The sequence below is a fragment of the Mercenaria mercenaria genome, chromosome 6 (assembly GCF_021730395.1).
Source record: "Mercenaria mercenaria strain notata chromosome 6, MADL_Memer_1, whole genome shotgun sequence".
Classification (NCBI taxonomy): Eukaryota; Metazoa; Mollusca; class Bivalvia; order Venerida; family Veneridae; genus Mercenaria; species Mercenaria mercenaria.
The window spans coordinates 45,959,880-45,974,296 of NC_069366.1; the positions used below are offsets into that span (position 1 = coordinate 45,959,880).

Sequence of the window (14,417 nt, forward strand, 5' to 3'; positions counted from 1 at the left end):
ATTGTTGTTGATGAATAATCCAGGCTTTCACATGATGCCCCTCACCATGGCTTTTTCCACCTGCAGGGCTTTTCATCAGGAAATTGGGAAGGGGCCTTAGCCTTTCAAATTGGGAAATTTATGCGCGATAATTGTCAGTTTTGGGGAAAATAATCGGCCACTTGTTACCAGAAGTAAACACCGAAATTTAGCTCCCCTGAAACACGGACTAAAATCCAGGTCATGAAACGTAACGGATTGATCAGACTTAACTGGAATGTGTCACTCGTTGTTCTGTGCACTGTTAGGATATAGTGCAACAAAAAATCAATACCAGACAAACGTACGCTTCCTCTGGCTATACTAAAATGTAAACAAAATCTTAACCATCTGTTGGCATGAATTTGGGAAATCTTACCTTGCATTTTGGGAAATATCTCTGCCACCGTTGGGAAAAAATAGTATATTTCTGGATTGGGACGTGGCCTTATACAGGCCTAGATGTTACAGGGTTTTTTATGCCCCCGAAGAGAGGCATATTAGTTTTCAACTGTCCATCCGTTGGTTCCTTTGTTCGTTAGTCACGTTAACTTTTTGCATGAAGGCACTTTACTCGCGAACCACTGCACCTAGGACCTTCAAACTTCACATGCTGATAGTACTTATTGAGTACACCACCCCTACTGACTTTGGGGTCACCAGGTCAAAGATCAAGGTCACAGGGGCCAACGTTAACTTTTTGCATGAAGGCACTTTACTTGCGAACCACTGCACCCAGGACCTTCAAACTTCACATGCCAATAGTACTTATTGAGTACACCACCCCTACTGACTTTGGGGTCACCAGGTCAAAAGTCAAGGTCACAGGGGCCAACGTTAACTTCTTGCATGAAGGCACTTTACTCGCGAACCACTGCACCCAGGACCTTCAAACTTCCCATACTGATAGTACTTATTGAGTACACCACTCCTACTAACTTTGGGGTCAAAGGTCAAGGTCACAGGGGCCAACGTTAACTTTTTGCATGAAGGCACTTTACATGCAAACCACTTCATTCAGGACCTTCAAACTTCACATGCTGATAGTACTTATTGAGTACACCACCCCTACTGACTTTGGGGTCACCAGGTCAAAGGTCAAGGTGCAGCGGGGGCTTTTGTCACCATTAGTGACAGCTCTTGTTCTTTCTGGTTTGGGAACATAGCCTATACCCACAATATTGGGAATTTTGACGCGTAAATGTTCCAAATTGGGAAATATTTAGTCCCATAGGATATAGTAAGGATGTGTTAAAGCACTTTCTCATACACTTGTTTCACACTGTACACCCTCTTTAACATACTTCCATTACAGAATTGTCCATAATTTGGTCAATGTTTGTGCAATTTTGATGAAATTTTTTTCAGAATGTAGATTGGGAATTTTTGCACCCATTTAAGGAAAAAATACATACTTTTTGGCATTGGGAATATAGCCCAATAACGGCTATAAAAACGGCCGAAAAAAAACCCTGTGTTATATAAGGATGAAAAGCTTGACCTGTCTCATGGGACTGAATATCGGCCCCATTCCCAATGCCAAATATGCTCCATTTTTCCAAATCTGAAGCAAAAAATTCCCAATCAAAAGAAAAAATTCCCAATCTAAAGAAAAAATTCCCAACTAAAATCAGTTTCTTGATTATTCTAAGATTATGCTTTCATAGTAAGTTTTGTTCACTAAGGAAATCGCACAAAATGTTGGAAAAACCAACTTGTTTCTATTTTTAGTAACATGACTGTCTGCAACCTAGGCAAAAATTAAATATATGATTTTGCCCAAAAAATGTATTATTTGTAAGTAAAAACCTTTCAAAATGCAAAAAAGACATTAACATTTATTGAATAAAGTACCCTAGGTCACTAAGCCAGGTCAAAGGAAAGGCTTGTGAACACTTGTGAGGCCACAGTTTTGACTCAACCTTTATGAAACTTGGTCAGAATGTTTTTCATGATGATGTCTAGGCCAAGTTTGAATCTGGGTCATGTGGGGTCAAAAACTAGGTCAGTAGGCCAGATCAAAGGGAAAGCTTGTGAACACTCTAGAGGCCACAGTTGTGACCCAATATTTATGAAACTTGGTCAGAATGTTTGTCTTGATGGTCTCTTTATATAGGTCAAGTTCAAATCTGGGTCATTTGGGGCCAAAAAATAGGTCAGTAGGCCAGATCAAAGAAAAAGCTTGCGAGGCCACAGTTGTGAACCAATATTTATGAAACTTGGTCAGAATGTTTGTCTTGATGATCTCTATATAGGTCATTACCGTCAAGTTTAAACTGGTTAATGTGGGGCAAAAAAAATAGGTCAGTAGGCCAGATCAAAGGAAAAACTTGTGAACACTCTAAAGGCCACAGTTGTGACTTAACCTTTATGAAACTTGGTCAGAATGTTTGTCTTGATGATGTCTAGGCCAAGTTTGAATCTGGGTCATGTGGGGTCAACAATTAGGTTACCCGGTCAAATCAAAGTAAAAGCTTGTGAACACTCTAGAGGCAACAGTTGTGACTCAATCTTTATGAAACTTGGTCAGAATGTTTCTCTTGATGATTTCTAGGTTAAGTTTGAAACTGGGTCATTTGGGGTCAAAAACTTGGTCCCTAGGCCAGATGAAAGGAAAATCTTTTTAACACTCTACAAACCACAATTTATTTTAAATTTTAAGTTTGAAACTCAGAGAATTAGTCAGAATGTTTGCCTTGATGATCTATAGGTCAAGTTCGAATCTTGGTCATGTGAGATCAAAAACTAGGTCACCTGGTCAGATGAAAGGAAAAGCTTGTGAACACTCTAGAGGCCACAGTTGTGACCCAATCTTTATGAAACTGGGTCAGAATGTTTGTCTTGATGATCTCTAGGTCAGATTCGAATCCTGGTCATGTGGAATCAAAAACTAAGTCAGTAGGCCAGGTCAAAGGAAAATCTTGTGAACACTATAGAGTCTGTAGTTTAAGTTTGAAACTCCTGAGAAGTGGTCAGAATGTTTGTCTGGATGAACTCTAGTTTAAGATCGAATCTGGGTCATGTGGGGTCAAAAACTAGGTCACCCGGTCAAATCAAAGGAAAAACTTGTTAACATTCTAGAGGCCACAGTTGTGACCCTGTCTTTATGAAACTTGGTCAGAATGTTTGTCTTTATGATCTCTAGGTCAAGTTTGAAACTGGGTCATGTGGTATCAAAAACTAGGCCAGTAGTCCAGATCAACTCTGGTGAGCGATATAGGGCCATCTTGGCCTTGTTTTTACAAACCATATCAAGATCATGAATTTATCTTCACAATTTTAGGGAAAATAAATCACAATTTTAAAAAGAATCACTTTTTTTGATAAAATGAAAAGGCTAGGGCTTCTGCACAATTTGAATGAAAGAGCCCTTGATTGTTCAATGATAACTGTTCTTTTGTCTGAAACATTAGTGCATCTTTAAGGAATGAAACATGGGTAAAATCTTTAAAAAATCAGCACCAAAATCTGGAGAAAATGTTCCACAGGGATTAGATAAAGGATTTTATAAACAAATGAAATATGCAGTGAAGAATTTGTAATAAATTTTGTAAACTGTCAAATGTGCTAACATACACAAGATTAGTAAGCAGAACCCTGTCGGGTTTTGAACACATTAAAGGCACTGACCTCCAGATTTGGCTAAAAATAATCTTTCTCTCAAACTGAAGTTTGATTATATTATGAACATTTGAATACGAGTTTTTGTTTCTAAAATATTTTTAAAAATCCAAGTCAAGAAAAAAAGATGGCCTCGTCGGGAATCGAACCCCAGACCACCGCGACAATAAAGAGTTTTTCCCGACGTCGTAACCAATAGAGCTACATTGTATAGCGGAATTATGACTACAAAATATAGATGTTTATAATTGAGACAGTTTACCTGGAGTAAACGCTTTTCAATTTTCAACGTTAAAAGTAGTAAAAACAGCATACCGGTATTCACATGTGTTTCCGTAACATATAGTTTGTCAGTAATTAAGTTTTAAAGCCTTCTTAACAAATATAGCATCCAGATATGTAAAAAATATTTTTTTTGTGTGTTGTCGAATGATCTGGAGGCCAGTCCCTTTTAGCCACTAACAACATTTATTCATATACTTTTAAGTATGAATGTCCATAAGCATGATGAATTACTTTCATGTGTATAGTTTATTTCATTGTATCGGATAGGTCATTAGGTCATAGACCCATTTGGCAATTTTAGTAAAATGATATGAATAATATGACAGACATGTACATATAATATAATTTCATATTTGCACTGTATTATACAATTCTAATAAATAAAATTGTATGAAACATTAGTTGTCACAATATGACATAAATCAAAATTTGCCGTAAACCTAATGTACACATACTTGTATGTACAACACAATTAGTCGTACATTACACGTATTATATTGCAAGCACTTTAAAAATCTATAATGTGATGAATGCTATATACTCAGCTGTATACTGGTAAAAATATGTAGAACTTCAAAATAGCATAAGATTTAATCTTGTATTTTTAGCACAGCAGTAAAGGCAGATGTGGTTTCAAATGTTCAAAGATTGTTTGATGTCAGTGGCAGTCTCTCTACAGGAGATTTATACCTTACAGAATTTAGGGATGAATTCTTAAAGCAACATGTTGACAAGATTGCCATCTCAGACACAAAATTATCACAGCATGAGGTAAATCAACTTTTTTTTTTACATTTGACCCCTGAACAGAGTATATGTTTTATTGGATTTTATGATCACACAAGGCTGTTGATTGGATATTTCAACTGACAAAATATCAACAGTACAGTGATATATCAACCAGACTCTTATGGAGAAAGTATGAAAGCAAGAAATAGTTCCATCTTAGTTTATTTCTGGCAAATTCTGGGAGAGATACATTGTAACTTTCTAACTCCTTGTTAATTAATAAAAGTGTGTATATATTTAAAGATGTCAAGTGTAATACAATGTAGTTAAATTTGAACATTTTTTAAAACATTAAAATGAATTGCTTCTAATTTATCTGCTATTGCTGTGTTTTACATTTTCTTCACCATTATCAGTATGCAAAAATTCTGTATCCATCTACTTGACCATTTCGGCTTTGTTGTCAGTACATGCACATCATTGTCATGGTAACTGGTGACAACTCTATGTCGCATCTCCACAATTTAGATAATATCATGTCAACTGTTCAGTTTTTAATTGTAACTGAAAGCCTAATATGCTTGTCTGGTCATAATCGCATATTATTATACAAAATTCCCTACATTGCAGAGCATAGACTTGAGTGTGGCCACACTTCATTACCATGTGTTCCAGCTACAAGAAGGAGGTCCAGGTATGGAAGAGTTGGAGGATGAAGATCTCGCTGCAGCCAGTCACTGGATTCTGCCATCACGAGACTTCGATGGAATGTGGGAAAGCCTTGTGTTTGATGAAGATATTAAAACAAAGGTTCTTCTTCTTAGCACAATTTAGAAGAAAGCTTGAAGTTGAAGCTTATGACCAGTGAGAAATCCTTCTGGTCTGGTATTTGTGAAAAGTCAATACAGTTGTAAATATGAGTTCAGTAGGTAGGCTTCTGTGGCTCAAGTGAGGTTCAAACCCATGACCTCCAGGATCTGTGGATCATGTTTTTAAAGTTAAAAGATTTTTTAAAAATGAGTTCACTCTTTTACTTTTAATCTCAGTTTAGCAAAGTGTGAAATTGGCATGCCAGTACATACAAAGATGAGAAACTAGTATATTAATATTACAATTTTTATGCTTTTATCATGTTACAAATTGAACAAGATTGGGTAATTTAATGTTTTATGTTTTCTGTTCCCTTTCAGTTGCTGAATTATGCAGCAACAACTTTGCTGTTCACAGACAAAAATGTAGACCACAATATCATATCTTGGAACAAAGTAGTCCTATTACATGGTATGTTTTTTAGACAGTATACAGAAAACATACATTGGTATTTAGTAGCATTACTTACAGAGATAATATGTTACCAAGAGAGCTGATTAACAGCCAATATTGAAAATGTACACATTGTCATGCTTTATTTAATAATTATATTTGCCCGCATGACTCATTAAGGAATGAATGGATCATAGGGTCAGAGTTTGGTCTCCAGGCAAGACATGTTTTCCCCATGACAATTTGATAGGAATCAGTTATTCTCCTCTGATTCATGTGGAGAAGTTGATAATTACATGTACGTACAGAGAACAGGTGAATACTGATACCAAATCCAGAAATATTGATCAGGTTGACCGCCTGCGATTATGTAACTGAAATACTGTTGAAAACTGGTGCTAAACCCAAAACAAATAGACTTTTCATTGTCAGGAACAGAAAATGGAACAATCTTAAGTTTTATGTATGAAATATTTTTTTTAAATGTTAAAAACTTTTTTCACAAAGATACAAATTAATAATTCAGTTATCATTCTAACTTGATGAGCAAACTTGTTTATATCTTTTTACTGACTTATTCCATATTCTTTTTAGCATATCAGCAGTTGTGTTAATTTTGGGGCATTCCTGTGTGTCACTTTTGTTTGATATTATTACTACATTTTTTTACCTTGTTAAGTATATACTGTTAACATTTCAGTTTAGTGGACCGTATTTACTGTATACAGGTCCATTAGTTTCAGGCAAAACATTGTTGTGTAAAGCATTGGCTCAGAAACTGTGTATTCATATTGATTGTATGTTACAGGTCCCCCGCGTACAGGCAAGACATCATTGTGTAGAGCGTCGGCTCAGATACTGTGTACTCATATTGATTGTATGTTACAGGTCCCCCGGGTACAGGCAAGACATCGTTGTGTAGAGCTTTGGCTCAGAAACTGTGTGTATCATATTGATTGTATGTTACAGGTCCCCCGGGTACAGGCAAGACATCGTTTTGTAGAGCTTTGGCTCAGAAACTGTGTGTATCATATTGATTGTATGTTACAGGTCCCCCTGGTACAGGCAAGACGTCGTTGTGTAGAGCTTTGGCTCAGAAACTGTGTATACGTCTTGCAGAAAGGTTTAGTTATGGACAACTGATAGAGATTAACAGCCACAGTTTGTTTTCAAAATGGTTCTCAGAGGTAACTGATACTAATTTAATGGACAGTTTATAAATGAATACTAAAAGATCCATTTTAAAAGTCACAGAATGTTATACTTTTCGAAATTGGTATCTGCATGTTTCATTACAATTGCCCTCAATGGTGTGGGTTCGAAAACTTACTTGGGGTGTAGAATACTTTCATGTACGGAAGTTAAAAAGCTGGCTTATAAGGCCGGTGGTTCTAACGAAGTGTCAGCCCATGCCTGAAATAATGCACAGAGGGGCCCCTGTGGGTCTTCCTCCACCCTCAAATGCTGGAAAGTCACCATATAACCTATGTGTCGGTGTGACGTTAAACCTAACAAGAACTATGAAGCTTAAGCTTCACACATGTAGACTGGAATAAAGACATAAACTTCATAAACACCAGCTGGTTAAACTAGCTAGATTTCACAATGAATGCAGTCAACACAGACATTGCATGTTCAAACAAAAAGTAGCCAATTTCACACACAGTTGCCATAAATCTGCTGAATAGGGAGATGTAAAAAAATTGATAAAAATACTACCAGATTTCTGAAATACACAATGCTTTATCCAAACAGCTTTCAGAGCATATAGTAAATCAAAAAGTAGGATAAAATGGCAACCCATGCTTGTCTAAGAAATAAAACTTTACATAAACCTGTTATATATTACAGAGTGGTAAACTTGTGATGAAGATGTTTCAGAAGATACAGGAGTTGATAGATGACCCAGATGCACTTGTCTGTGTTCTCATTGATGAGGTAATGTGAACTTGAAAACATTTGATGCTGCTGTATGATATTTAGTATGTTTTAACTTTGGCAATTAAAGTGTCTTTTCTTTGACAAGCTTATTTGAGCCGTGCCATGAGAAAACCAACACAATGGCTTTGAGACCAGCATGGACCCAGACCAGCCTGCGCATCTGCGCAGTCTGGTCAGGATCCATGCTGTTCACTAACAATTTCTCTAATTGCAATAGACTTTGAAAGAGAACAGCATGGATCCTGACCAGATGACCAGACTGCGCGCATGCAGGCTCATTTATAGATTTTGGCCAAGTAAGAATTAAGATGAGATATACTAGTACAATAATTTTGTCAGGTTTGCTTATCTTTTGTATTGTTGTTTTGGTATTTTCTTTATAATTTCTTATCCGAGGCCAGCCGTGAAATACATGTATCTAATTGTCCACTTAAGTTCTGTTTGAAAGTTAGTTAAGTAATTCTCTCCAAAACTAATGAGGATTTTTACCATACACAGAACCAAGCCATATTAAGTAGGGGTGATAAAATTCCGGATTAATCCAGAAACTCAGGTTTGGAGGGTCAGAGTTCTTTTTGTTGATTAAATTACAGCAACCTTAAATAAATTTAGGTATTTAAGCACAAGTGGTTCTGGTTGAAAGATAATGTGTTGTGACAATCATCCATTGTAAGTCCTACTCATATACTGTTGATTAAATTAAACAATTTTATGAGTAGGTTGAAAGTTTGACAGCTGCAAGGAAGAGTGCTATGTCTGGTAGTGAACCTTCAGATGCTATTAGAGTGGTTAATGCTGTGCTTACACAACTCGATCAGATAAAAAGGTTAGTTCTTCCAGATACTTTAAGAATGGTTAATGATGTGCTTACACAACTTGACCAGATGAAATTTTCTTGCATTTGGTGAACTTGTTTTTGTTTTTTGTTGATCCCACTTGCGGTGAGCTCGACTTAGTTGCCACCTTTGGCGGTTCGGTGTATGTGCGTGCGTCCGACCGATTTTGTCCGGACCATAACTTTGACATGCATGGACCAATCTTGTTTATATTTGGCATGAATGTTTACCTCAATGAGAAAGTTTTGTCATGAGCAAACCCCATGTTCCTATCTCAAAGGTCAAGGTCACAGTTGGAGGTCAAAGGTCAAATTGAAGTTTGTCCGGAGCATTTCTTCTTCATGCATGGTGGGATTTTGATGTAACTTGGCATGAATGTTCACCATTATGAGACGGAGTGTCTTGGCAAGAACCAGGTCCCTAGGTCTAAGGTCAATGTCACACTTGACAGCTGGGGGGCTCGACATTCTGCCCGTGGGCATACTTGTTTACAGTGAAAAATAAGTATGGATTATTCACTTTTCTATGTTTTAGCTTTTGTTTTGGTCAAAACAGCAATTTTTAGCTCATCTGATTTTTTGAAAAAAAAAATGATGAGTTATTGTCATCACTTGAGCGGTTGTCGGCGTTGGCGTCTGCGTCGGCGTTGCCTGGTTACGTTTTATGTTTAGGTCAGCTTTTCTCCTAAACTATCAAAGCTATTGCTTTGAAACTTGGAATACTTGTTCACCATCATAAGTTGACCCTGTATAGCAAGAAACATAACTCCATCTTGCTTTTGCAAGATTTATGGCCCCTTTTGTACTTAGAAAATATCAGATTTCTTGGTTAAGTTTTATGTTTAGGTCAACTTTTCTCCTAAACTATCAAAGCTTTTGCTTTGAAACTTGGAATACTTGTTCACCATCATAAGCAGACCCTGTACATCAAGAAACATAACTCCATCTTGCTTTTTGCAAGAATTATTGCCCCTTTTGGACTTAGAAAATCAGTTTTCTTGGTTAAGTTTTATGTTTAGGTCAGCTTTTATCCTAAACTATCAAAGCTATTCCTTTAAAACTTGCAACACTTGTTCACCATCATAAGCTGACCCAGTACAGCAAGAAACATAACTCCATCCTGCTTTTTGCAGGATTTATGGCCCCTTTTGGACTTAGAAAATATCAGATTTCTTGGTGAAGTTTTATGTTTAGGTCAACTTTTTCTCTTAACTATCAAAGCTATTGCTTTAAAACTTGCAACTCTTGTTCACCATCATAAGCTGACCCTGTACAGCAAGCAACATAACTCCATCCTGCTTTTTGCAATAATTATTGCCCCTTTTGGACTTAGAAAAATCATTTTCTTGGTTGAATATTATGTTTAAGTCAACTTTTCTCATAAACTATCAAAGCTGTTGCTTTAAAACTTGCAACAGTTTTTCACCATCATAAGTGGACACTGAACATCAAGAAACATAACTCTATCCTGCTTTTTGCAAGAGTGATGGCCCTTTTTAGACTTAGAAAATCATGGGTTGGACAATATTTCTATTATACAAAAAAAATCAGATGAGCGTCAGCACCCGCAAGGCGGTGCTCTTGTTTAAAAAAAAACAACAACAACAACAGATTTCACATACCTATATTGTTCTCTTTTACAGATATCCAAATGTGCTAATATTAACTACATCGAATGTAACTGGTGCAATAGACCTAGCGTTTGTGGATCGTGCAGATATTAAACAGTACATAGGTCCTCCCTCTCCTTCGGCCATCTTTAGTATATATAGATCCTGTCTACATGAACTTATCAAGGTAATGCATAGTTAAATGTGCAGTTTCAGATGTCATATGTTATATTTGTATAATGTAAAACCATTTAATCTCGTGGGCAGTAAATATCATAGTTTTGGTCATAAGAACCATTTCGGGGAGATATGAATTTTAAGGTTTGAAGATACAATTATTGGGAATTTTATATGTTTGTTGGGATTAAATTTTGTGGGTTGGTGCAACCATGAGAATCATAGAAATTAGCTCCCCCATTAATATTAATGATTTTATAGTATTGTAAGAGTAGGACAAAATGAAAAAGCTTTATATCTCTTAGTAAATTGATTGGTTTTCAAGTAATCAGCTGCTGTTTTTGTTTTCACAAATTATGTATGATTTATCAAAATCCTAGGCTTCACATGGTTTATTGTCTGATTTACAGTTCAAGAGTTGAGATGCACAAGAATCTGAACAATGAATTGTTGTAAATCAGATGATAAACCACAAGACGGTTTTGTTTGTTTTCATTTTAACTTGCTTATTAAAGGGAATTCCGGTAGTTTTTTATGCGCATCTTTCTGCGCAGCCGACACTTTCTATGGAAAATTGAAGTGAAGTCAACATTTGTTGAAACATATGGCAGACAATCTTAAATATGAGGAATTTTGAATAAAATAACATTTTTAGTAAGTTTTATCAGTAATCAAATGTTGATACTGGTTTATGTTGTATTGACATGAATCATGCCTGACATGTATCTTGCCATTTTGTGGCTGTGTTTTGGCAGCGCATTTTAGTACAAAGGCAGTGTTGTTTATATAATGTTAGACAATTAAATTTGTATCGATAAGAAATATCCCCTTTCAGATTATTTTGTATTGAATTATAGAAAGAATTAAGAATTTTTGAAAAAAACTAATAACAGATATACATGTAATCAATTTGGTCAAGTTCGCACCATTTTTCGTCCGAACAGCTGTTGCATTCAAGCGGTCTTAACATAAAATTTAGCTTTTTGCCATTTTTATTTTCACAATACAATTGTTTATTCACATTGAAAACAAGAAAAAATGTCTAGAAACAGTTTTGTCAAAATTTAAAAAAATATTCTTTACTATGGGTATTTTCCATTGAAAAAAGTTCACAAAAGTGAATATGAAACCAGATTTTTTTTCTTTTTGTACGCATAATAGTAATGATATTGTATAACAAATATGACTATGATCACAATGATATGAAATAAGTATATAATAAAATCTGTTAAAAGAATAAACCTTATTTTGCTGTCTTTACGCATACTTTGGTTGGTATTTATAAAAAAAGCAAACAGTCATGAAAATGTTGAAAAGTCCCTATCAGTTTCAGCAACATTGGGTGTTTTCAAAACAATTTTGCACAGAAACAAGCCTGGTGACCCATTGTTTTTATTTGTTCGTTGTTTTCAGCACAAATTTTCCTAACATATATGTGAATTTGAAAAAGTTATATAAAAGAAAAAAACTATAGGAATTCTCTTTAATTCATTAAGATAAAAGTTATTCTGAACATCATTCATTTTAGGTGAAAGTTACCGGGCACACTATGGCAATTTTATGTGATAAAGATCTCTCACAGATCTTCAACTTTTGTTTGTCACAAAATGATATATTTAACACTTGTCTTTCTTTTTTAACTGACCAACAAAAGGAGCTATGTTAGAATGAACAATTTGCGTTTTTAGAGATGCTTAAGCGAGTGCTTTAGATTAGATTTTATCAAGGGGGGTATTCGATCTACTCCTTACCACCGAAACAAAATGGCGGCCAAAACTGAAAATGTGAGTTTTTCTTACTTTTTATCTTTTTTAAGGATTTCTAGACCATTACACATGGCTATCAACCTGCTCCACTGTTTTTTCTATCTATCGGTACCTTTCACTTTGGAAACAGTGCTGTAATTTGTCTGGAATGCTGGTCATGGGATTTGAATCGATGGAAAATCCTCCGTTAAACACGGGATAAGGAATAGTGCGATTAGCAAAAATAGTCTTTTTGCCTAATCATTCAAACAGCTGTGAGCTATTTTTCTGATTAGAAGTAAAATTTCAATATATATTTCCTTCATGGTTAGTCTGGAGCCAATTAAAAGTCGCAATTTTAAATTACACAGTTTTTTGTCTGATGGTAAGGAACAGTGTACGAAAATAAGAGGATAAGGTGCAGCTCACTTCTTCAAGCGACTTTTTTCTTCGCTCTTTTCAGAGACAAGTAAAATTCTGTTAAAATAATATTTTGGTGATCATTTATAACCATCTCTTGTTCAATGTAGTAAGATTTAAATGGTATCCACCTGTCTATCAGACACGTGATGTACTGAAAGCCAAAAGTTTAGCAAGTATTTAATATAGTGTCCCTTGCCAACATTTAACTCAAGATCTGTAAATTTCTTTTTGGTATAGGATGGTTTACACTATGTGCTTTTACATTTGTGTTTTGACAAGTGGTGCTTATGCTCCTAATGTTTTTGGAGTTCCCATTATGTGTTAAAGCATACATGTTAATTTCAGGGGTGAAAGCAGTATCATAAATTACGTTTATCAACACATCTATAGTTCCATAAGCTTTATAAATAAACGAATCTAAATCTTAATATTATTATTTGAAAACACTACTGCGAACATCTTTTTTTAGCTCATCTGATTTTTTGAAAAAAAAATGATGAGTTATTGTCATCGCTTGAGCGGTTGTCGGCGTCGGCGTTGCCTGGTTAAGTTTTATGTTTAGGTCAGCTTTTCTCCTAAACTATCAAAGCTATTGCTTTGAAACTTGGAATACTTGTTCACCATCATAAGCTGACCCTGTATATCAAGAAACATAACTCCATCTTGCTTTTTGCAAGATTTATGGCCCCTTTTGTACTTAGAAAATATCAGATTTCTTGGTTAAGTTTTATGTTTAGGTCAACTTTTCTCCTAAACTATCAAAGCTATTGCTTTGAAACTTGGAATACATGTTCACCATCATAAACAGACCCTGTACATCAAGAAACATAACTCCATTTTGCTTTTTGCAAGAATTATTGCCCCTTTTGGACTTAGAAAATCAGTTTTCTTGGTTAAGTTTTATGTTTAGGTCAGCTTTTATCCTAAACTATCAAAGCTATTGCTTTAAAACTTGCAACACTTGTTCACCATCATAAGCTGACCATGTACAGCAAGAAACATAACTCCATCCTGCTTTTTGCAAGATTTATGGCCCCTTTTGACTTAGAAAATATCAGATTTCTTGGTTAAGTTTTATGTTTAGGTCAACTTTTTCTCTTAAACTATCAAAGCTATTGCTTTGAAACTTGCAACACTTGTTCACCATCATAAGCTGACCCTGTACAGCAAGCAACATAACTCCATCCTGCTTTTTGCAATAATTATTGCCCCTTTTGGACTTAGAAAATCATTTTCTTGGTTGAGTATTATGTTTAAGTCAACTTTTCTCATAAACTATCAAAGTTATTGCTTTAAAACTTGCAACAGTTTTTCACCATCATAAGTGGACATCAAGAAACATAACTCTATCCTGCTTTTTGCAAAAATGATGGCCCTTTTTAGACTTAGAAAATCATGGGTAGGACAATATTTCTATTATACAAAAAAAATCGGATGAGCGTCAGCACCCGCAAGGCGGTGCTCTTGTTTTATAAAAAGGACTACATCTTATTTTCCAGAAGCCTTTCTCCTAATGGTATATAATAATTCAAACATTTTAAAAGCTTTTTTGGGGGAAGTAATACACTCAAAATCACTAATTAGGCGCATATAGGTCATAAAAAATCTGAAAAAAAAAGATTTTGAGGTATACAAGTGAGGTGCTTTCATTTCCAAAATAAAACATACCTAGATTAAACACACAAAAAAAAACAACCATGAAAATTTTCTCTGAAGAAAGTTATGATACATTAAAAAACATCACCACTTTTTCCTTGAGGGTTTTCAAAA

The 14,417-nt window shown here is 35.3% G+C and overlaps 1 protein-coding gene across 1 annotated transcript in view; it reads left to right on the forward strand.

Moving 5' to 3' along the window:
• Positions 1-14,417, forward strand: part of LOC128557714 (pachytene checkpoint protein 2 homolog) — a 32,968-nt gene that overhangs the window by 2,818 nt on the left and 15,733 nt on the right. The window contains exons 2-8 of the mRNA XM_053545721.1: positions 4,533-4,695; positions 5,284-5,463; positions 5,844-5,934; positions 6,967-7,103; positions 7,768-7,854; positions 8,577-8,683; positions 10,336-10,489. Of these exons, the coding sequence (XP_053401696.1) occupies positions 4,533-4,695; positions 5,284-5,463; positions 5,844-5,934; positions 6,967-7,103; positions 7,768-7,854; positions 8,577-8,683; positions 10,336-10,489 (919 nt within the window). The remainder of the gene's footprint in view (positions 1-4,532; positions 4,696-5,283; positions 5,464-5,843; positions 5,935-6,966; positions 7,104-7,767; positions 7,855-8,576; positions 8,684-10,335; positions 10,490-14,417) is intronic.